This window comes from Danio rerio, chromosome 25 (genome assembly GCF_052040795.2).
Source record: "Danio rerio strain M-AB ecotype USA chromosome 25, GRCz13ab, whole genome shotgun sequence".
Taxonomy (NCBI): Eukaryota; Metazoa; Chordata; class Actinopteri; order Cypriniformes; family Danionidae; genus Danio; species Danio rerio.
This window is the reverse complement of record NC_141045.1, coordinates 7,230,967-7,254,006: the sequence shown is the minus strand read 5'-3', so window position 1 is coordinate 7,254,006 and position 23,040 is coordinate 7,230,967. Positions and strand designations below refer to the sequence as shown.

General features: G+C 36.5%; 2 protein-coding genes and 1 long non-coding RNA gene across 6 annotated transcripts in view; all 3 read left to right on the top strand.

The window, feature by feature from the left end:
- The window catches only part of ireb2 (iron-responsive element binding protein 2), a 34,361-nt gene extending 28,213 nt beyond the window's left edge, over positions 1-6,148 (top strand). For 2 of the 4 annotated variants that reach the window (XM_087311408.1, XM_087311409.1), the window contains exons 19-21: positions 1,389-1,511; positions 1,603-1,788; positions 5,235-6,148. In XM_087311408.1, the coding sequence (XP_087167534.1) occupies positions 1,389-1,511; positions 1,603-1,788; positions 5,235-5,348 (423 nt within the window). In that variant the 3' untranslated portion in view covers positions 5,349-6,148. Of the gene's footprint in view, positions 1-1,388; positions 1,512-1,602; positions 3,790-4,820 lie in introns of all 4 variants that reach the window. The other 2 variants (XR_015525933.1, XR_015525934.1) reach the window with 2 other exon arrangements.
- Positions 6,149-8,685: 2,537 nt separating this feature from the next.
- On the top strand, positions 8,686-10,071 carry LOC147830768 (uncharacterized). Its single transcript, XR_015526100.1, has 2 exons — positions 8,686-9,167; positions 9,251-10,071. It is a non-coding gene; the product is annotated as an uncharacterized LOC147830768 (long non-coding RNA).
- A 1,787-nt stretch (positions 10,072-11,858) lies between these two features.
- On the top strand, positions 11,859-22,537 carry psma4 (proteasome 20S subunit alpha 4). The gene is given in 9 exon segments (NM_214697.1): positions 11,859-11,922; positions 12,492-12,516; positions 12,602-12,644; positions 12,734-12,896; positions 16,148-16,225; positions 17,690-17,778; positions 17,876-18,006; positions 20,575-20,698; positions 22,270-22,537. Coding segments are annotated over 8 exon segments (786 nt in total). The 5' UTR covers positions 11,859-11,922; positions 12,492-12,513; the 3' UTR covers positions 22,425-22,537.
- The last annotated feature ends 503 nt before the right edge of the window (positions 22,538-23,040 follow it).

Sequence of the window (23,040 nt, the reverse complement as noted above, 5' to 3'; positions counted from 1 at the left end):
GGGGGACTAGGTTCATGAGTAGCGCATGAGTTTAGACTGTGGGGTAAACCGGAGCACCTGGATCAAACACACCAACACGGGGAGAACATGCAAACTCCACACAGAAATGCCAACTGACCCAACCGGGACTCAAACCAACAACCTTCTTGCTGTGAGGCAACGGTGCTAACCAACTGAGACATCGTGCTGCCCCATATTAAATTATAATTGACTAAATAATTGTAATTATAATATGTTATAATTGATCAAAACAAATTGAATCTCTATTTAAACAAAATATCTGGGTTCTCAGTTTCTCCAGAATTATGCCGCTCTAATTCCCTCGGACTGGAAATTCCGGCCAGGGTTGTATACATATATTAATTTCCTCCTGCTTAGTCTGCTTAGTTAGGAATGAAGGGTCAAGCATGATAGCAATAATTCTTTCCTCTTGATCATTTATATCTAATCTCCCAAGTTAAAGAAATAAGTTAAATTTTGCAATATGGGAATGCTTGGGGCAGGGGTGTTCAAACTCTGTGCTGGAGGGCTGGTGAACTGGAGAGTTTAGCTCCAACCCTAATCAAACACACCTGAACGAGCTAATCAAGCTCTTACTAGATTTACTAGAAACTTCCTGACAGGTGTGTTGAAGCAAGTTGGAGCTAAACTCAGCAGGACACCGACCCCCCAGGGGCCTCCTCCAGGGGTATTTAAAAAAAAACCTTTTATAATGTAAATGTCAAGCTTTTTTTGTAACAAAGAAATGGTTCTTGTTACTGATAAGAATTAGTATTTAATAAATACTGTGGAACTCTTCATGACACTTATTAATTTGTATATCTTTGACAATTATACAGTAAAAATATCTCATCCTGTTATATAACTGTCACAGTTTGATATACAGTTGAAGTCAGAATTATTAGCCCTCTTGAATTATATATTTTCCCAATTTCTGTTTTAATGGATTTTTTTCAACACATTTCTAAACATAATAGTTTTAATAACTCATTTCTAATAACTGATTTATTTTATTTTTACCATGATGACAGTAAATAATATTTTAGATATATTCAAGACACTTCTTTACAGCTTAAAGTGACATTTAAAGGCTTAACTATGGTAATTAGGCAAGTTGGGGTAATTAGGCTAGTTATTGTACAACAGTGGTTTGTTCTGCAGACCATAGAAACCAATATTGCTGAAGGAGGCTAATAATATTGAATAATATGATTATAGAAAAATTTAAAACTGTTTTTATTGTAGACAAAATAAAACAAAAGACTTTCTCCAGAAGAAAAAATATTATAGGAAATAGTTAAACATCATTTGGGAAATATTTAAAAAAGAAAAAAAAATCCCAGGAGAGTGAATAATGTTGACTTTAACTGTGTGTTTTCATACTGCAGCTGGATGTGTTTGAAGCTGCTGAGCGCTATCAAAGAGACGGAGTTCCTCTCATCATCCTGGCTGGAAAGGAGTACGGCTCAGGCAGCTCACGAGACTGGGCTGCCAAAGGACCTTATTTACTGGTAGGAGACGTATAAACCTTGAAATCAAAAAGTATTGAGCTGCGATTCACTCACCACTCAACACACTGACTGTCTTTGTTGTGTTTCTCAGGGCGTGCGTGCGGTGATCGCTGAGAGCTTTGAGAAGATTCATAGGAATCATTTGGTGGGGATGGGAATCGCTCCTCTTCAGTTTTTGCCAGGACAGAATGCAGACTCACTGGAGCTGTGTGGAAAAGAGCGATTCACCATCGACATCCCAGAGGAGCTCACGGCCAGACAGCAGATCACTGTACAGGTAGATGTCCCCCCCAACTGCACAAAACAACAGCATGACTTGTGTAGTCTGATTTATGATCCTTATAAACAGATTCTGTGTTAAACTGATTCACATACAAATGACTGTCATGAGCCATTTCTTTATAGTGAACAATAAACATACAGCATAACCAGTGCACTGTGATTTACAAACAAGTGACTCTTATGAACCAGTTCTTTTAGTATTTTGAATAATGGTGTGTTACAATTTGTGTAACACCATTGTTAACAAATGACTTTTATGAACTTTTTTATTTTTAATGAATCAAAACAAATGACTTTTATAAATCAATTAAATCTTATGAATGTTTTTACTGCATCAGAAACAACACAATTCATGTAGTCTGAGATAGAAATTACTTTTTTTGTAGTCTTTGTACTCATTGTTGTCCAATTTTCAAACAAATGACTCACAAAAACAGGTTCTTTTAGGCGAAACACAAATGTACAGCGCATCCAAATGTAAACCAAACCAAATCAAACAAATGACTCTCATAAACAGGTTCTTTTAGTGAATCAAAAACATAACACACAATCAGTGTAGTGCAAGTCTCAAACAAATGACTCACCTGAACAGGTTCTTTTTAGTGAATCAGAAATTTACAGCACCTCTACTTTTAAACTCTCAAACTAATTGACTCGCATGAACAGATTCTTTTTAGCGAAACATAAATACAGTGCATCCAAATGAAAACCAAATCAAACAACTCTTGTGAACCAGATATTTTAGTGAATCAGAAACAACACAAAACCATTGTAGTCCAAATTTCAAACAAGTGACTCTTATGAACCAGTTCTTTTAGTATTTTAAATAATGGTGTGTTACAATTTGTGTAACACCATTGTTAACAAATGACTTTTATGAACTTTTCATTTTTAATGAATCAAAACAAATGACTTTTATAAATCAATTAAATCTTATGAATGTTTTTACTGCATCAGAAACAACACAATTCATGTTGTCTGAGATACAAATTACACTTACAAATTCCTTTTTTTGTAGTCTTTGTACTCATTGTAGTCCAATTTTCAAACAAATGACTCGCATGAACAGATTCTTTTTAGCGAAACATAAATACAGTGCATCCAAATGAAAACCAAATCAAACAACTCTTGTGAACCAGATATTTAAGTGAATCAGAAACAACACGAAATGTATTGTATTCCCACTCTCAAACTAATGACTTGTATGAACAGGTTCTTTTTAGCAAATCAGAAATATACAGTGCATCTAAATGTAAACCAAATCAAGCAAATGACTCTCATGAACCAGTTCATTTAGTGAATCAGAAACAACACAAAACCATTGTAGTCCAAAACTCAAACAAATGACTCGCATGAACAGGTTCTTTTTAGTGAATCAGAAATTTACAGCACCTTTATTTTCAAACTCTCAAACTAATTGACTCGCATGAACAGGTTCTTTTTAGCGAAACATAAATACAGTGCATCCAAATTAAAACCAACTTAAACAACTCTTTGTGAACAAATTTTTTTAGTGAATCAAAAACATAAGTCTCAAACAAATAACTCACATGAACAGGTTCTTTTTAGTGAAAAAAATATACAGTGCCTTCAATTGTAAACCTAATCAAACGACTCTCATGAAGCAGCTATTTTAGTGAATCAGAAACAACACAAAACCATTGTAGTCCAAATCTCAAACAAATGACTCACATGAACAGGTTCTTTTTAGTGAATCAGCAATATATGGTGCTTCCAAATGTAAACTAAATCAAACAAATGACTCACTTGAACAGGTTCTTTTTAGTGAATCAAAATATATGGTGCCTCCAAATGTAAACCAAATCAAACAAATGACTCACTTGAACAGGTTCTTTTTGTTGAATCAGTTATATATGGTGCTTCCAAATGTAAACCAAATCAAACAAATGGCTCACTTGAACAGGTTCTTTTTAGTGAATCAGAAATATACGGTGCTTCCAAATCAAGTGTGCCGCAAGCCTGCGTTTGAGTGAAGGTTTCGGCCGTTAGATCGCCCCCTGGGGGCTGGCTGCAGTACAAGTCATAAAGCCCGCCTCCTCCGTGTTAATGAAGGAGACTTGAGCCCAAATAAAAAAAAATATTACACTTGCAATAAAATGTCCCGAAAGATAGTTCTGGTCGATTAAGGCACTGGTTATTGTGCTGAAATAGGTGCAGATCTTCATTTTTGTAAACAGTTTGTTTTTAGCAGTAATTTAATGCTGGGCGTGTCATCGTGATTGACAGCTGTGATTGACAGTTTCTCAAAGCGCGGCGTCTGCGCTTCGGCAGGAGACTGAAGTAGACTGAAATGTTATTATTCGATTTCTGTGTTATTTTACCATGACAAAATGAGTTCAGCAGTAAACTATAGTAAACTATATATATATTTCTGACATACATGATCCTGGTGGAACACTGTTTATTCGCTAAGTTCAGGGCTTTTTTCGGGCTTTATTAGTTTGCTGATACACGCCTAACCACCCAGATAGCAAAACACAGTTCCGGCTAGATTCTCGCCTGCCGGAGACTTATCTCTTAGAGCTCAGACTGACTAACGTTACCTCTGCTGGACCTACTCCGGATGCCTGGACTCACTACCCAATTCCAGCCCGAGTCAATCGAGCCAGATGCGGCGGCCGAGCGAGCAGGCGCTGCCGCATGCGAGCCGGAATCAGCCCGCGACGCCGCGAGTAAGTTATGCGCTGCGGCCTGGAGCTGGCGCGATTGAATATATAAAACCCTCATATTTGTTAACGTTATTACATCCATTTGTGTTGATATGACAGCAAACGCATGCTGAGAAGTTCGGGGGGCGTAGTTGATTTTACATAAAGCGTTTGATTGGAAGCTCGACTCCGCTCATTTTCGCGGCTCCTCCTCTGGCTCCATCAGACAATCCTTCTGCGCATGTCTGGCTCCAATTTTAGCAGTCTTTTGCGACAGTTTGTGCCCGTCAAGCAGGCGTTTTGCCCTCAAGGCGTTCAATGGGAAAAAGGGCTGTCGCGTCGTCCATATTTTTTACAGTCATTGTTCCAAATGTAAACCAAATCAAACAAATGACTCACTTGAACAGGTTCTTTTTAGTGAATCAAAAATATACTGGGTCACCAAATGTAAACTAAATCAAACAAACGACTCTCCTGAGCCAGTTCTTTTAGCGAATCAGAACCATAATACAGTTGTTGTAGTCCAGTTCTCAAACAAATGACTCGCATGAACAGGTTCTTTTTAGCTAATTAGAAATGTACAGTGGATCCAAATGTAAACCAAATCGGACAACTCTTGTAAACCAATTCTTTTAGTGAATCAAAAACAAAACAATCATAGGAGGTCAAGTCTCAGACTAATGACTCACAGGAACGATTCTTTTTAATGATTTAAAACGTGCAGCATCTCCACAAATGACTCTTATGAACTGATTCTGTTTTTTTTCTCCAGACAAGCACTGGGAAGAGTTTCATGGTCACGGCTCTCTTCGAGAACGACATGGATGTGGAGTTTTTCCGACACGGAGGCATCCTGAAGTACGTGGCTCGCTCTCTGCTGCCGTAAAGCATAATCATATGGACCTCTGAACACCACAGCGCCACCTAGAGGCTTTCAAGAGGCCTTAAAAACTGAACGCTGTGCCTCTCGTTTGCCCAATCCTCCAGAGGATGTCATTATTTTGCACTTAAAGACAACAAATGTCCGACGTTTCTCTCCAAATGATCCTCTCCACACTCAGACGGCTGGTTTTAGGGTCTGGGTGTGGAGATTGAGTTTGGGAGGTTTGATTTGGGCATTTTGTATTGCAGTGCCTGCGACGCGTCAAAAAAACTGTTCTGAGCTTTTCCGGTGCAAAGAACGTAGTCGACGGAGGCTCCGCTCTTCCTTCATGGTGCTGATTTGATGAAGCATTCAAAGCTTTTTCTGCTCTGGTTTGTGTATGAACGTCCACATGTTGCCGTCACGGTGAAAAATAAATCAAAAACGCGCACTCTTAGTTCAATCCGATCCTGTAGAATATCAGTTTATTTATTATGATCGTCCATTTCATGTCTTCTCCTATTAGGCACGTGACTGAAGAAGTAAAGGAAGTCGCATGTTTAACATCCGACGGAGACCGAGATGTGTTTTCATCTCGACACATCATGTTAAATATGAGCAAATCACTGAGGTGAACGATGGCTGGCTGTGATACTTTCGCTGTGCTGTTTGCCTTGTTCAGCTTCAGTCTTTGTGTTTCTGTATGTGAAGATCATATTCAGCTCCTCGGCACAGGGGTGAAAGATGCAGTAGGTAAATAAAACTTTGTTTTCTTGGATTATGCTGTTATTGTAAATAATTTTTAATAAATGACGAGATCAGCATGTTGAGTTGGTCTGTTTTTATTTTATTTTATTTATAATGCTAAAGGCTGTCACTCTGTATCTTAAATAACCTAATTTAATCCCTGAATTTGGGAAATCATTTAAAAGTTTTCATTTCCGTTACATTTTAAGAATCAATTTTGGATTTAGAATATATTTGAGGTGTCTAAAATGTGTACAGTCATGGCCAAAAGTTTTAGGAATTATATAAATCTTGGAATTTGGAAAAGTTGCTGCTTACGTTTTTATGATAGCAATTTGCATATACTCCAGGATGTTGAAGAGTGATCAGATGAATTGCCTTCCTTCTTTGCCATGAAAATTAACTGAATCCTGATTAACACTTTCCACTGCATTTCCTTGCTGTCATTAAAGGACCTGCTGAGACCATTTCAGTAATCGTCTTGTTAAGTCAGGTGAGAATGTTGACAAGCACAAGTCTGGAGATCATTATGTTAGGCTGATTTGGTTAGGCTGCGGTCACACTAGAGTTTGTGTGCGAAATTCTGTCGTACGGCTCTGCGAAAAGGGGCGGGGTTAAACAAGATGATTAGACATTTAAAAAGCGAGCGATTGACGAGATGTCATGTTTTGATCCTCGATTGGTCTCAAGCAGTCAAGTGATGTGATTTCGCAGGTCAGAGTTCACCGAGCTTGCACCGCAGCAACCTGCGAAACTTGACGCATGACCCTGCATTTCCGGTCTGACACATTCGGGTGCGTATAAATGGCAGTCTATAGAAAGAAAAGCCCAGTGTGACCGCAGCTTTAGAATGGCAGATTTGACTTGTTAAAAGGAGGGTGATGCTTGAAATCATTGTTCTTCCATTGCAGGGGTGTCCAAACTCAGTTCTGGTGGGCCGGTGTACTTCATATTTCAGTTCCAACCCAATTAAATACACCAGAACTAGCTAACAAGCTCTTACTAGGTATACTAGGAACATTCAAGGAGGTGTGTTGAAGGAAGTTGGAACTAAACTATGCAGGACACCGGCCTTCTAGTACTGAGTTTGGATACCCCTGTTCCATTGTTAACCATTAAACCTGCAAAGGAAAGCGTGCAGCTGTCATTGCATAAAAATGGCTTCACAGGCAAGGATATTGTGGCTACTAAGATTGCACCTAAAGGGATCACCAAACTTGCTCCCGGGCCTGGTTTTTTAAAAGTAATCCACTAGGATTTTGGATAAGGGATTGGATCAAATCTTCAAAATGGGTTTTTCAAAAGAAAAAACGGATTACGTAATCGGATTAGATCACGTAATGCAAACTTGGTTTTGATCCGGATTAAACCTTTACTTTGGGTTTTTCAGACCTTTTTTTGTAGGTTCTGGATCACTTTGATCCAAAAAACCTGGATTAAACTGATCCCATCAGAAGGGTGGATTTAGCGTGGATTTCATGCCCAAAATGTAATGAAAACTTAAATGTATTAAATAATACTATTTTTGGATCATGCAGTATCTTACGAGATATACTATTTATTCATAAGGTTTTCATTTTATTTGTTCATCTGTCAGGCTATAGTGAGTATAGGCTTTAATGTATTCAGCCTTTCAGTATAGGCCTACAGCAAAGTAGAAAGAGTTTGGCCTCATAAAATAATCCCCCAAACAGCTGTCAAAACTGACCAAAAACCATCAATTTTATTCCGTCTCTAATTGATATATATATTCATCACACAATGGAAAATATTTTTCTTTTTAGAATATATATTAGTGATGCATGCAATGATTACAGAATAACAAACAAACAGAAAAATCGCAAAGAATGGCAATGACTGATTTTTGAAATCACTTTCAACAATTGCAAAAAGAGACTGAAAGGGCAGAAGCACAGCTTCATCTGGCAGAGAACAACTGACTCTAAACTAAACTGCAGCAAACCAAGGCCAATGACTTGAGATTCGCCTCCTAAAGGCTACGCTCAGACAAGCTGGCCTCTCCACATCAGATGAAGAAGTCTGAAATTATTGTGGAGTTTTTGAAATTAAGTCTTTTTTTTATTTACATTTATGTTTGAAACTTATTATAAATATCCTCAATGTACAGTGTTGTAGGTCTCAGATGAGTGGACTGCTGAAAGAGGATGGGGTGGGGTTTTTCTTGTTTTTTATTATTTATTATTATTTTAATAATTATTAAATTTTCATAGTTTTCATTTCAAATAAAAATAAAGTTATATTGGCCCCACGCTGGCTATTCTACTTGTTGCTCTTTACATATCTATAGTTCTACATTGTGATGTCCTATGCTGTTTGAGCACTGGTAATCCAGATTTAGTGATCCTGAAAAGTTCCTATCCGGATCAGATTGATCCAATCCGATGTTGCTTTGAAAAACTGGCTCAAAAAGTAAGCTGGATTACATGATCACGGATCGCAAAAACAGGATTACTAAATCTGGATCAATTTTATCCGGATTAAACCTTTTGAAAAACCGGGCCCTGGAGGTCTGGTGTCCTGCAGATTTTAGCTCCAACCCTAATCAAAAACACCTGAACAAGCTAATCAAGGTCTTACTTGGTTTACTTGAAACACTCAGGCTGGTGTGTTGAGGCAAGTTGGAGCTAAACCCTGCAGGGCACCAGAACGCCAGGAACGAGATTGGTGACCCTTCATAGATAGGATCATCAGGAACTTAAAGAAAAGAGGTTCAATTCTTGTTAAGAAGGCTTAAGGGCGTCCAAGAGCGTCCAGCAAGCGCCAGGATCGTCTCCTAAAGAGGATTCAGCTGTGGGATCGGAGTGCCAGCAGTGCAGAACTTGCTCAGAAATGGCAGCAGGCAGGTGTGAGCGCATCTGCAAGCACAGTGAGGTGAAGACTTTTGGAAGATGACCTGGTGTCTAGAAGGGCAGCAAAGAAGCCAGCATCAGAAAAAAAACGTCAGGGACAGATTGATCTTCTGCAAAAAGTTTGGCGAATGGACTGCTGAGGACTGGGACAAAGTCATATTCTCCGATGAAGCCCCTTTACGATTGTTTGGGGCATCTGGAAAAAGGCTTGTCCGGAATAGAAAAGGTAAGCGCTACCATCAGTCCTGTGTCATGCCAACAGTAAAGCATCCTGAGACCATTCATGTGTGTGGTTACTTTTCTTCCAAGGGAGTGGGCTCACTCAGAATTTTGCCCAAAAACAGCAATAAAGAATTGTACCAAAACACCATCCACTAGCAACTTATTCCAACAATCCAACAACAGTTTGGTGAAGAACAATGCATTTTCCAGCATGATGGAGCACCGTGCCATAAGGCAAAAGTGATATCTAAGTGGCTCGGGGACCAAAACGTTGAAATTTTAGGTTCACGGCCTGGAAACTCCCCAGATCACAATATCATTGAGATCTTGTTGTCAATCCTCAAGAGGCGGGTGGACAAACAAAAATCCACTAATTTTAACAAACTCCAAGAAGTGATTATGAAAGAATGGGCTGCCATCAGTCAGGATTTGGCCCAGAATTTGATTGAGAGCATGCCCAGTTGAATTGCAGAGGTCCTGAGAAAAAAGGGCCAACACTACAAATACTGACTCTTTGCATAAATGTCATGTAATTGTCGATAAAAGCCTTTGAAACGCAAGAAGTGCTTGTAATTATATTTCATTACATCACAGAAACAACTGAAACAAAGATCTAAAAGCAGTTTAGCAGCAAACATGAAAACTAATATTTGTATCATTTTCAAAACTTTGGCCACAACTGTATGCGGGTTGAATTATAAATATTAAGCATTTAATTCTGAAATTATTTTAAATGTATTGTCAATCTTGGTTAGTGTATAAGTTTAAAAATGTTGTGATAAAATACATGACAATGCACCTTCCCTTACACTAGGGGCGATGTAAAGCTGAGGAAGTTGTTTCTGCATGATGTAGAACATTTTCAAGCTAGCTCACCCACTCTTACACATTAAAAGCGCATGAAAGCAGGCAGTTGTGAGAGATTTTTCTAATTAGTCTCCTTTGGTCTGGTAAACTTAAACAATAAAAGCTGGTAAAGGCTCAATTTTAAAACAGTTTTCATATTTCACTAATAGATTTGTATACTTAGGATGTCTACAAGTAGATATTCATATATCAATTCAATTCATCATAATTTCTGTAGCACTTTCACAATGTAGATTGTCAAAGCAGCTTAACATAGAAGTTCTGGTAAATTGAAACTGTGTCGGTCCAGTTGAAGATCAGATTAGTTCAGTTCATTTATTTTCTTTTTTGACATAATCCCTTTATTAATCTGAGGTTGCCACAGCGGAATGAATCATCAACTGATCCAGCACATGTTTACACAGCGGATGCCCTTCCAGCTGCAACCCATCACTGGGAAACACACATACACTATGGACAATTATAGCTTACCTAATTCACCTAATTAGATTACCTGATTCATGTCTTTGGACTGTGGGGAAACTAGAGCACCTGGAGGAAACCCACGCGAACGCTAAGGGAACGTGCAAACTCCACACAGAAATGCCAACTTCGGATCAGTGACCTTCTTGCTGTGAGGCGACAGCACTACCTGCTGTCACTGTGTCACCTAGTTCAGTGTGGTTTCATTTTCACTGCTGAAAGTCCAAACACTGAAGAGCAAATCCATCGATGCACAGCTCCACAAGTCCTAAACCAAGCAAGCCAGTGGCGAGGAGCAAACTTCACCAATCAACGAAAGTGAAGGAAAAAAAATCGAGAAAAATCAGGCTCAGTTGGGCACAACCATTTCTCCTCTGGCCAAAACCTCCTGTGTGGAGCTTCAGTCTAGGCGTGGAGGCTCATCGTGGAGAAGCTGCAGGTGTGAGTAGGTCACCAGAGGGTGTTCAGGCTGGCTTACGGGATCAGTGTGAAGACTCGTCTTTCACTGGGATCTTTCAGGAATCAGTCTCATGCTCTCTATTCCTCAATGGCCACCACAGCATCAGCTCAGGATACGGCCTGGTCCAGGATTATGGATGCCTTGGCATCATCTCTTTACAGTTCTTGGATCATATCAATGGTGCTGCACAATCTCTAGAGCCCTCTGGATGAGTATCCCCAGGTGGAAAAAGAGAATAACACATCACAGAAATTAACTTCCTCTTATCAGAGCGTGATTTTCGAAAACGTACATCATGGGTCTTACACCTGATTCCTGGAGGGCCGCCGCTCTGCACAGTTTTGTTCCAACTCTAATTAAACTAATCAAGGTGTTTAAGGCTACTAGACTATTAAGCAGGTGTGAGTTGGAGATGGTGGAAGCTAAACTATGCAGAGCTGCAGCCCTCCAGGAATTGAGTTTGAGACCATTGAAGTACACAATTTTTAACCTTCATTTTCAAACATTTTTACACTGATTAGAATATTGCCGTTTCAATAAAAACGCTATAACGTTTAACAACAAATTGATATACATAAAAGGCATTTTATATTTGCGAGTTTTAGAATTCGTAGTCCCATGAAATTAAAATATGAGATTACATCAAATATTGAATTACAAAAAAGCACTTCATGGGACCTTTAATGTTAAAATATGTTTTGAAAAAAGTAAAATTAATGCTGTAACTGATATTCCATGTAGAAACCCCAATAAAAGAAAATTGAAATAATAAATAAATAAATGATAGTCAAGCCAATCTGCTAGCGCATCCGCTACTCTTAAAAAAACTGAGCCAATCAGATGGCTGAACGTAAGACACGTGACTCATCCTGGAAGTGAACCCAGAGTGGACGCGCTTCTCGCCGCAGTGAATTTCTTCAGCGGAGTCGGAGCCGCAACAGTGAACAGGCATTGCTATCCCAGGCTTTAGGTATGAAAATTCTAATATTCTACAATTTTTTACATTCTTCACATCATGTTTATGATAATCCCAAACATTTTATGCGTGTAAGAGACGCTGAGCCGGTGTAAGGTGAATTAAACGAAGGCTAATTTTAAATGATATGAAAAGTTGCTGCTTCATGCTGTTATGCAGCTGCTAATGCTAAAGCTAAACACATTCATACAGGAGAAACTGATAGAAGCGCTACAGTTCACCTTTATATTCCAGCACATTTAATATTAAAGTAGTTTTTATAGGTATTTTAATGTATTCGTTATGCTTCATTTGTGTTTGTGTGGAATTTTGCTATTTTCAGCTACTTTCTGTTTCATTTTGTTGCTCAATGAGTGTTTAAGCGCCTTAGATAGTGACAGCAGCACAACAAATATTTTTAACTGAAATAAACTGATATATTTATTAATTATAATGTGTTTTAACTATTAATGTTGAGCATATTTTTCTTGTTTTGCACTATATGTTTTATGTATTCATATATGTATTGACAGCAACACAAATACATTACTGATTAATTTACTAATTTTGTAATCTGTTTGCAGGATTTATTTTATTTAGGGCACTATGGTAAGTAACAATTTATTTCTTAATTTTTAATGCGTTTTATTGATTAACAACATTCATAATCATAATTTTTGCTTTATTTTTACAGTCTCGGAGATATGATTCAAGAACAACCATCTTTTCCCCAGAGGGTGAGGGTCTTTATAGACTGTTTGTTTAAATTATTGTGCGTTTTATTGTTCTGAATGTTGATTATTATTGTTTTAATTATGTTTTGCAGGGCGTCTGTATCAGGTAGAATATGCCATGGAGGCCATCGGGCACGCTGGCACCTGTCTGGGCATCTTGGCCAATGACGGTGTGCTGCTGGCGGCGGAGCGAAGGAACATCCACAAACTGCTGGACGAGGTTTTCTTCTCCGAGAAGATTTACAAACTCAACGAGTGAGTCTGGGTTTTTTTTTTTTTCATATGAGATTTTGAGCATTTGTTTGACTTGAGTATCTTTTACATTGTTAAATGAACACAAATAACCTCCTAGCATTTGAATTTCTTAGTAATAGTTTTGTAAATGAAGATAAATTAATAAAATGTATTATTATTTCTTGTATTTGTCGGAATAGCTTTGAAATTAAAGGCGTAGATTTATTTGTTTATTTATTTATTTATTTATTTGTAAACTGATTTATTTATTATTATTATTATTATTATTTTAATCCAAAGCCACTTGATTACAAATGTGGAAGGCATTGTGATCATAAAGAGGCAATACACATAAGAAGTGCTACTAATACAAAGATTCTGACATGGTTAGGAAAATAAAAGCTAGTTTTTTTGTGTGTTTGGGTATTTTTTTGTAAATCTTTTTGGCCTAGTTTTAGGATATAAGCTTGAAATTTATTTCAGTTTGTTTTTAAGTTATTTTAATATGTTTTTGGTTAGTTTTAGCTTCTTTTTTTGTCATTTTGCAACATGCACTTGTCATTTTTATTTTTTTATCTTGGGTCTAGTATTTAAAATGTGCTTTAGTTTGTTACCTTTTTAAACTTTTTTTTTTAACCTTTGAGACTGAAATTTTATCTGTGTTAGTCAGTAGTTTTTTCTTATATCTATGCGTTTAAGTATTAGCAATTTTTACTACTTGAACTTTTCGATTTTATTCAAATAGTTATCAATTCTAATTTGACCTTGTTTTTAGTTCAATTTTGGTTTATTTCTATTTCTGTGTATGGTCATTGTTAGGTTTTGGTAAAATGTAATGCTTTTTCAGTTAGCTATAAAAGCTTATTTTTAGTTTGCTTTAAAGTTTTCATCAAACATTTATGTCATTTCAGCTTTACTTGAAATGTTTTTAGTCATAAAGTAAGGCATAATGTACATGTAGCCCGTTGTTCTAGCAGAATAAAGCCTGACAGGTTTTTCAGCAGCTGTTGCATAAGACTGAATTGATTAATTTTGTGTAAAGAACTGTCTAGATGTGCATTATCCCACTTGTTTCATGACTTCCTGCCACAAAACTGAACTAAATCAGACATAAAACACTGATCTGAGTTGTAATAATTTACTAAGTCTTTAGTTAGACGTAAAGCATGTAGAAATAAAAACATCTGAATGCAGCCTGTGCTCATCATCCAGGCACAAGATGGCGACAAAAAAGCATGTAAAAATTTAGGTTGTAATGGCTATAGTTGTGTATAAGTCCTATATTTTATCTTTAATGGGAATAACAAAAAATCGATTAAAAGTAAAAAATTGCTTTCAATGTATAATCTCGTATATATTTCCCGCTGGTTTGTGTCTTATTATATATTTTTTTTACTTTTTTTTTTCTTTGTTTAAAATGTAATGTGCATAATGTACCACCATTTCTGTATTTTTTCTGATGTTGTAAGTTTCAATTCAAAGTTGCTGCAATCTTTATTGTTAACTGGTTTTCGAAATCAATTAAAAAAAACTGATTATAAGATAGAGGTGTGAACCTACACTGGTCTCTTGGTTCAGTTACGATTATCATGCCATCGATTCGGTTTAATTCGATATCACGGTGCATTGACAATGCTTTCCATACACAGTATTAGATTTTCAGCACAGTACAGCAATTCTTGGATTAAAATGTATGAATATATTTATATTTACCATTTGTAATACAATTTTGTCCTTTAATACAAACAGTCAGATATATAAACTGTACCTTTAAACAACTCAAGCATTTATAGCAAATAAACAAATACAAATATCCAGCTCGCTTTCTGAGCCTTGTCTAGCAAGTTCTGTCGTACAGCCCTTTGATTGGTCACGTACTCAACAGAAAGGGCTGCGATTGGCTCTAACACGCTGGCGCACTTCACAGATGAGTGACCTTAGCTATGTTTTCATCCACATATTTTTATGCGCATTTTGCATATGCGCATAGGAAAACCGGTTGATGGTGTTCAATCAAAACTTTCATTTAAATATAGTACCTTGTTTCTTTTAATATGGTAACTGTATTTTTTTTTTGCATTTTTAGTTTTTTTTGTTTAAAGTATAGGGAGATTGTTAACATGTTGTTATCTCTACTTTGTTGACCTCAAAGAAGGTTATCCGGGTTACAAATGAGAGAGCGCGCAGGGGCGGGGTTTTGTGTGGTGAATGTTTATTGAAGATGTCTCGTATGTGTGCGAGGAGGGAATTAACGAAATAAAGTATGCTTATTAAATAAACGTCGTGTTTTTTCAACTTTACAGATGGAAACACCATGATGCGTATACATTTTGAAAATGCGCATTTAAAACTTGTGCGAATAACTTGAGTAGGAGAAAACCTACGATGGAAACACTTTTACCTCACAAATTTCAGTATGCGCATTAAAAAAGGTCATGTGATTTTGTTATAAGAGATCATGTGATGATGAAAATGTGCGTAAATGGACAAACCAGCAAGCTGAGCACACTGTAAACCATCTGAAATGTTGTTTTGGTCATTCTAAAACGCCTTACTGTTTAAGTGTTACTGTCACTCCAGAATTATTACTGGACCTCCAGAATCCAGAGCATCTGTGCTCCGCGTCCAGACTGCCTTGCGCGTTCACTGCATGTCAGGATTGCCTTCTGAGGCGCAAGTCATTTATTAGATGAAGAAAAGATTGATGCAGCTTCTCCTACTGCAGCAAATGCAGTTTTTATTGTTGATATTTGGCGCCAGTTAATCAGGAAGTGACGATTTTGTTCGCTTTGACTCGTTAAATGGAAACGCTGCTTTATTCGCACGTCTTTTATGCGATAATCCAGTTTTGCGCTTTAAGCTCATTCCCATTTTTAGATGGAAACATAGCTAGTGATAAACTGCAGCGGCGATCACAGCTAATCCATGATCGACACGGAGAAAACTCTGCATACACACGCTCGTGTCGGTATCCAGAAGTAAAGCTGTAACAGCCGAGAGGAGAGGAAAAGTCACGCCAGCAAGAGAGAAAGAAATGGAGTTTACTTTCATTCCCTCATTCGCAGTAAAATAGGGGATTCTGCTGAAAGTGTCAAGTGTGAAAGTGTGTTTCGAAGTACCCGCATGAGCCCAGATGTTATTAATTTCAGCGGTTGTTATCTGGGAAAATCATACCTTGGAATGTCACAATTGACCAATCAGAATCAAGTATTCCAGACAACCATGTAATCATTTCCTGTAACTCACTGCTGTGTGTTGATTGTGTGATGCAGAGACATGGCCTGCAGTGTCGCAGGAATCACATCAGATGCAAACGTCCTCACGAACGAGCTGAGACTCATCGCACAGAGGTCAGTCAAAAATCACCAAAACACACGACTTTAAAGAAACATTCTTTTTTTTTTTAATAATGCTCATTTTACAGCTCCCATAGAGTTAAACAGTTGGGTTTTAGCATTTTTAGCTTAGCATAGATCAACGATGCACCTTCTGCAGTCATTATGGTTGCTTTGTGGTCTGGTCAGATTGGGACGCAGACCAGAAAAAAAGGAGAAGTTTAAAAGAGAGACCCGAATGTCATTGTTTGGTGCCCTACAATCAAATCACTCTTATTGTCACATCATCTGCAGCACGTCTGCTGTGATGAGTGAAAAGCTTAGGTGCTGGCTTCAGATACAAAAACATACAACAGCATACTCCTAAAACAACAGGACAATGTAAAATTGGCAGTGTTGACAGCGATATGTACAATGAATAGGTGTACACATAGTTGTAGGCAGTACTGTTTTAAGTAAGGGTTGGTTTAAGTGCACTGCATGCTACATATTGATTGTGTAGTGAGGGGTATGGAAGAGTCTGTGTGGGGTGTGTTAAGTGTCCATCAGCCTGATAGTCTGTGGGAAGAAGCTTTCCTTCAGTCGGCTGGTGCATGACCGGATGCTGTGGAACCGTCTGCCTGAGGTTAGCGGAGAGAAAAGTCTATGGCTTGGGTGGCTGGAGTCGCTGATGATTCTCTTGGCTTTCCTCATGCACCGCCTGGTGTAGATGTCCTGGAGGGAGGGAAGCTCACTTCCTACTACGCGTCCAGCAGTTCGCACAATCCTATGTAGGCCTTTGCGTTTGCTGCTGCTGCTGTTTCCATACCCAAGAACACCCAAGAACAACAGATGTGGGTGTCAGATTGGACCTGCCGACCGTTCCCAGTAACGCAGACCTTACTGTAGTTGATATACTGGTGAATATTACATTATCCATTCAGCAATATTATATATATTAGGGCTGCTTAAAACATTAACATTGCAATGTGTTTATCCACAATATGGTCAGTTTTGAGTCAAGTTTCTTATTTGCAGGTGTATTAAAAGTGCCTGAGAATAGTCCCGAACTAGGTAATATCATTGCAGCTATGGTAAAGCAACAAGTTCCTTGATTATTACGCCAGAATGAGAGTATAGTTACTATAGCCATATCAGCCTAGAAGATAGCAACTTTTGTTAGTCTTAGTACATGATGTAACTACAGAAGAGTCAAACTTTTAAATGGGAAAACTATCACTCTTTGGCCATTTTTGAGTGAATGCTAACGGTCTAATCTGATTCAATAACTTATGCTAAGCTAAGCTAAACATGCTCCTGCCAGACCTGGGGAGTGGCTGAATGGATTCAAAAATGGTAAAACTGAACTGTTTAACTATAGGAGTGTAGTAAAATGAGCATATATCCAAAGAAAGTGGAGTGTTCCTTTAAATGATCTTGCTTTAATAAATGAGAGTGAATATATGAACATTTGTAGAGTCATAAATGTGCAATGTTCAGGTACCTGCTGCAGTATCAGGAGCCCATTCCCTGTGAGCAGCTGGTGACGGCTCTGTGTGACATTAAACAGGCCTACACGCAGTTTGGAGGTGCAGCAGTCAGCATTTTTACATTATTAATAATTTCTGGCATGATGAGTTCACTTGTCTATGTGCAGTCGAATGTAAAACGTGTGTGTTTTGTCAGGTAAGAGGCCTTTCGGTGTGTCTCTGCTGTATATGGGATGGGACAAACACTACGGTTTCCAGCTCTATCAGAGCGACCCCAGCGGAAACTACGGAGGCTGGAAAGCCACGTGCATCGGCAACAACAGCGCAGTGAGTGAACCCTTTCTGTAAATGTTCTTTGAACCCGCTTAAATGATCTAAGATGATTCGGCAGATCCTGGATCTTTTAATCTTGATAACTGATCTCTGGCTAATTTAGTTCTTCAAACGAGTTCGTGAATTACTTTAAAATGTCTGGATGAACTGATATGAGATCGCTGCCTGTGTTGTGAAGGACAGAGCTATCGATCTTCGAAATCTTAATCAGCAATGCAACAATTGGCTGACAGCACAGCTACGTAATGACATCATCTGATTAATATTCAATTATCCATGCAAGTGAAATTATACAAATATTTGCAGTTAATGGTTTGTTAAATATGATGCGCAATAACTTTACACCTTTGTTGTGGGCTGCAGACTTTACAGTTTCATGTGTCAAGTATTTAGCAGTTTTAGTTTTACATTTAGAGTGTATTTTCTTTATTATAGTAGCCTAGGCCTATTCAAGTTTTTAATGGGTGTAAGGAATAACTAGCTGTTTCAATTAATTTTGCATCAGAAAAGCATTTAGATATTGGTAAAGGTGTCTGCAACTTTTGCGACGCATTTAATCCCAACAGATGAGCTGTTAAACGTGTGCATGACTGCATAGATTATTCCTTTACAAAACAGTCGAATATTGTACTTGTCTAGTATCATACACAGATTGTACTAAAGCTGGGCGGTACCTTAAAATAGTGCGCTTTGTATCTAAAAAGTCCCTATTAAAACATTTTCTTATTGAATCTCTTGGGAAGAACCACCCCATGTACTTTTATTTTGGAGTGCAGATTGCATAAGTTTTATATATTAATATTTTTATTATAACTTATAAACTTCAACTACACATGTATATTTTTTATTTCTATCTATTTTACTATTTTCCCAAGTGCATTTAACTAGAACTGTAAGAAAATAAGAGCATTTAGCACATACTTTCAGTATAACCTTTGCTTGAAATGACCTGATCTCATCCTGTTTATATGAAATAAGCAGGTTTGAGCTACCAGACCTGTTGCTATGACAACAACTCTCAGATGAGTTTTGAAGAACGAAACGATCCTGGATCATGTCAAATCCTAAATGACCAAATCCAGCTAATTGAGTATTCCACGTACGAAGAACAGACCCCTGTTTGAGCTAATGATTCTTTTTAAGTTTTGGTGGGTTTTGCCCCTTGTTTTTTATTTATTTATTTATGTTTTATACATGTTCCTACTTTGTGTGCATGTTTTTAAGTTTGAATAACTTTTAAGCATTTTGGTTAGATATAATTGTTAGTTTTATTTTTTTTTATATTATTCAATATGCTTTTCAGTTTCTTTTATGTAATTTTTGTATTTTTTGTTGATATATATATATATATATATATATATATATATATATATATATATATATATATATATATACATACATTTTTTGTCCTTTTAGTATTTAATTGAGTTACTTGTCAATGTAAATAATTTTTATTTGAATTTATTTATACTTAAATTATTTATTTTTCTAATTTTTGTACTTGTAAAAGGATAATGCAATTAGTTGTTAAGGTATATTAAATATAATTTAGTAATTAATGTGCTCATGGGATTTTTTAATTTTTTTTTAAATGTACGTTTATCTTTATTTTAGTATTTTAGTAATATTTGTATGCACGATCATTCCAGGTTATTGTCGGCTAGTTTTATCTGGTATTTTCGTTTTAAGTTTTAGTGTTTCTTTTTTTTTTTTTTTGCTTGATCTTTTCTTTTTACTTTTAGTAACTTCAAGCATTTTAGTTGGGTATGAATGTTCATTTTATTCTTTGTTATTTAAATGTGTTTACATTCAATTTCTGTTTTAAATATTTTTTGTATTTTTTATATTTATTTTTTACTTTATATAATTTTTTTGTCATTTTTGAACCTAATTATTTGAGTAATTTTTATATCTATTTTTTATGCTTATTTATTTTTATGAATAAAATATTTTTTGTAGTTTTTCAATTTTTACTGTTACTTTATATAATTTATTTTGTAATTTTATTTCTTAATTTGGATTATTTAGTCTTGAATTTACATATTTATTTATTGTTTTATTTCTATTTGTTTTAGGACATCACAGTTAGTTGTCAGGGTTTATTTTATTTACATTTTAAGATTTAGTTATTTATGTGCTTATGGATTTTTTTTATCTTTATTGTAATATTTTAGTCATTTTTGTATGCACACTCATTTCAGTTAGTTATCAAGGTTTATTTCAAGTAAATGCAATTTTAATTGTGTTTTTGGGATTTGTTTTTTTCAATTTCAAAGACAGTCATAAGTGTCAATTTATGGTTTTCATTTATATCCACGCAGGTTGCTTCAGTTCTTTTTGCCTTTTTATGAAATTAACAAGACATCGCCACTACGTTTGAATTCTCATTTGTTTAAAGCTATGCTGCTGAAATATCTTCTGTAATAATGTCATGATTCAACCAGTAGATGGCGACAACAGACCTGCCCTAAATCCACCATTTCTGCTGTCACCTAAAGAACAAATGCTGTCAAAACACTTCAGAGACTGAATGAGTCTGTGTGTGTTTGTGTGTGTGTTCAGGCTGCTGTGTCAATGCTGAAGCAGGACTATAAAGAGGGAGAGATGACTCTGTCTGCGGCCCTCGCTCTCGCCGTCAAAGTGCTGAACAAGACTATGGACGTCAGCAAGCTCTCGGCAGAGAAAGGTGTGTGCTTGGCAGACACGGAGAGGGAATAAATGTTTTAGCGTGCAGACCGATGCTGCTAGTTTGAGGAAGAGAGCAGACTTGTGCATTATGAATGATCATGACACTATATACAGACACACAGTCCATCTGAGCACTCAGAGTAATGTGGATGCTCACGTGCCGGACCACAGACACTGCAAAGCTGTCATGCAGCTACTGTTTTAACAATAACATGACTTTAGAACTGCCTTAATCATTCGTGGCATAGATTAAACAAGGTACTGGAAATATTCCTCTGAGGTTTTACTCCATATTGACATCATAGCATCATGCAGTTGCTGCAGATTTGTCGGCTACACATCCATGATGCAAATCTCCCGTTCCACCACATCCCAAAGGTGCTCTATTGGATTAAGATCTGGTGATTGTGGAGGCCATTTGAGTACAGTGAACTCAGTCATGTTCAAGAAGACAATCTGAGATGATTCACGCTTTTATGTGATTGGCGGATTATTTGCGTTAGAGGAGTTGCACAGATGTACCTAATAAAGTGGCTGGTCAGGCTATAATTTTTATATAATATAAATGCATGCATATCAAAATTATTATATTTATAATTAATATGCATTCATTTATTTATTTTTTTCATTTTTTTCTAAATAGGCTTCATATAAGGGTTTTGGTTGGGTTTAAAAAAAAAACGTAAAATTTAAATATCTAGAATTTAGGCTTCAATAATTCACAGAACATTTGTGTTCTAGGTATTAAATAATTTTAAAGTGGCATTAATTTTCCTGTCTATATACTCATTGAATGCTTCTGCAGTGCTTTAGATTGTGTTCTTATGTTTTTTTGCAAATTCATTTATTAAAAAAAACATTTATAATTAATATGCATATATTTATTTATTATTGATTAAATTATCAAATGTTTTGTATTGTATTCATAAATGTATTTATTTATTGAATTTAAAAAAAACTAAATAGGTTTCATATATGGGTTTATGCTGAGTTTTAAAAAAATATAATAAAAAAAAACTATTAAAATTTAATTATCTCAAATTTAAGCTTTAATAAATCACAGAAAATTTGTTTCCTAAGTATTAAATCATTTTAAACAGGCCTTAATTGTCCTGTCCATATATTCATTGAAATGCTCCTGCAGTGCTTTTAGTCTGTATTTTGATGTTTTGTGTTGTGTTTGTTTTTTCTTTTGATTTTTGTGGTTGTGTAGTTCTTTTGCTAGTCAAAATATGGCATGTATTACTGCTATAAATGAGACCAACATCATGAAATACACTTAAAAATGAGATTGGCTGTTTCTTCAACCTGCTTATTTAAAATCCGCTGAAACGATTACATTTTTTTTGGGGACAAATTAATTTTTTATGTTCAATTCAAATATGCAAAAACTAATAAGCTAACTTAATTCCTTCATATTCCTACACAAATGGATTGCATGGAACCCAGCAATTTTTACAGAGAGTAGGTCATGATGACAAATGATGCCAATGATTGCAATTAAAATTATTCAGGGACAAAATGATTTGATCTGATTTTATTCCCTTTTTCTCCTGTTCATTTCTGCAGTTGAGATCGCTACACTGACACGAGAGAACGGCAAGACCAAAATCAAAGTCCTCAAGCAGAAAGAAGTGGAAGAGCTCATCAAGAAACACGAAGCGGAAGAAGCCAAAGCTGAGAAGGACAAGAAAGAGAAAGAACAGAAGGAGAAAGACAAATAAAACGCCTGCACTTGTTTTCTACTGAAATGCAAACGCCCGCTGGGATTCGTAAAAAAGTTCATATTGCTCTGTCTGTCCATCTGTCGATTTCTTTATTAAACACAAAATGAAAAGAGAAATGTGTTGTTTTTATTTCTAATGATCTAATGTATGCCCTGAGTGCATCCCTCAACACCCTACAGCTGGTGGATTAATGTTGAATAATGGATATGTTTAAGCGTTCATCTGGAAATGCCTGCTGCTAATGTGTGTTGTGTAACTGAGTTTTTATGCTGCTGTGTGTCGAGAAAACTTTGTTGCCCAGATGTCCATACAATATCATATATAAGTCATTTGTAGTACTGTAGTTGTACTTGTAGTACTTGTTCAAACAATCTAAAGTTATTAATATTGTATTCATGAATAATACATTTAAAACCCTTTAAATTTATATATATTTCTATTTCTATTGAAGTAATATTCTATTACTTTAATGCAGGGGTCACCAAACTTGTTCCTGGAGGTCCGGTGTCCTGCAGATTTTAGCTGCAACCCTAATCAAACACACCTGAACAAGCTAATCAAGCTCTTACTAGGTATACTTGAAACACCCAGGCAGGTGTGTTGAGGCAAGTTG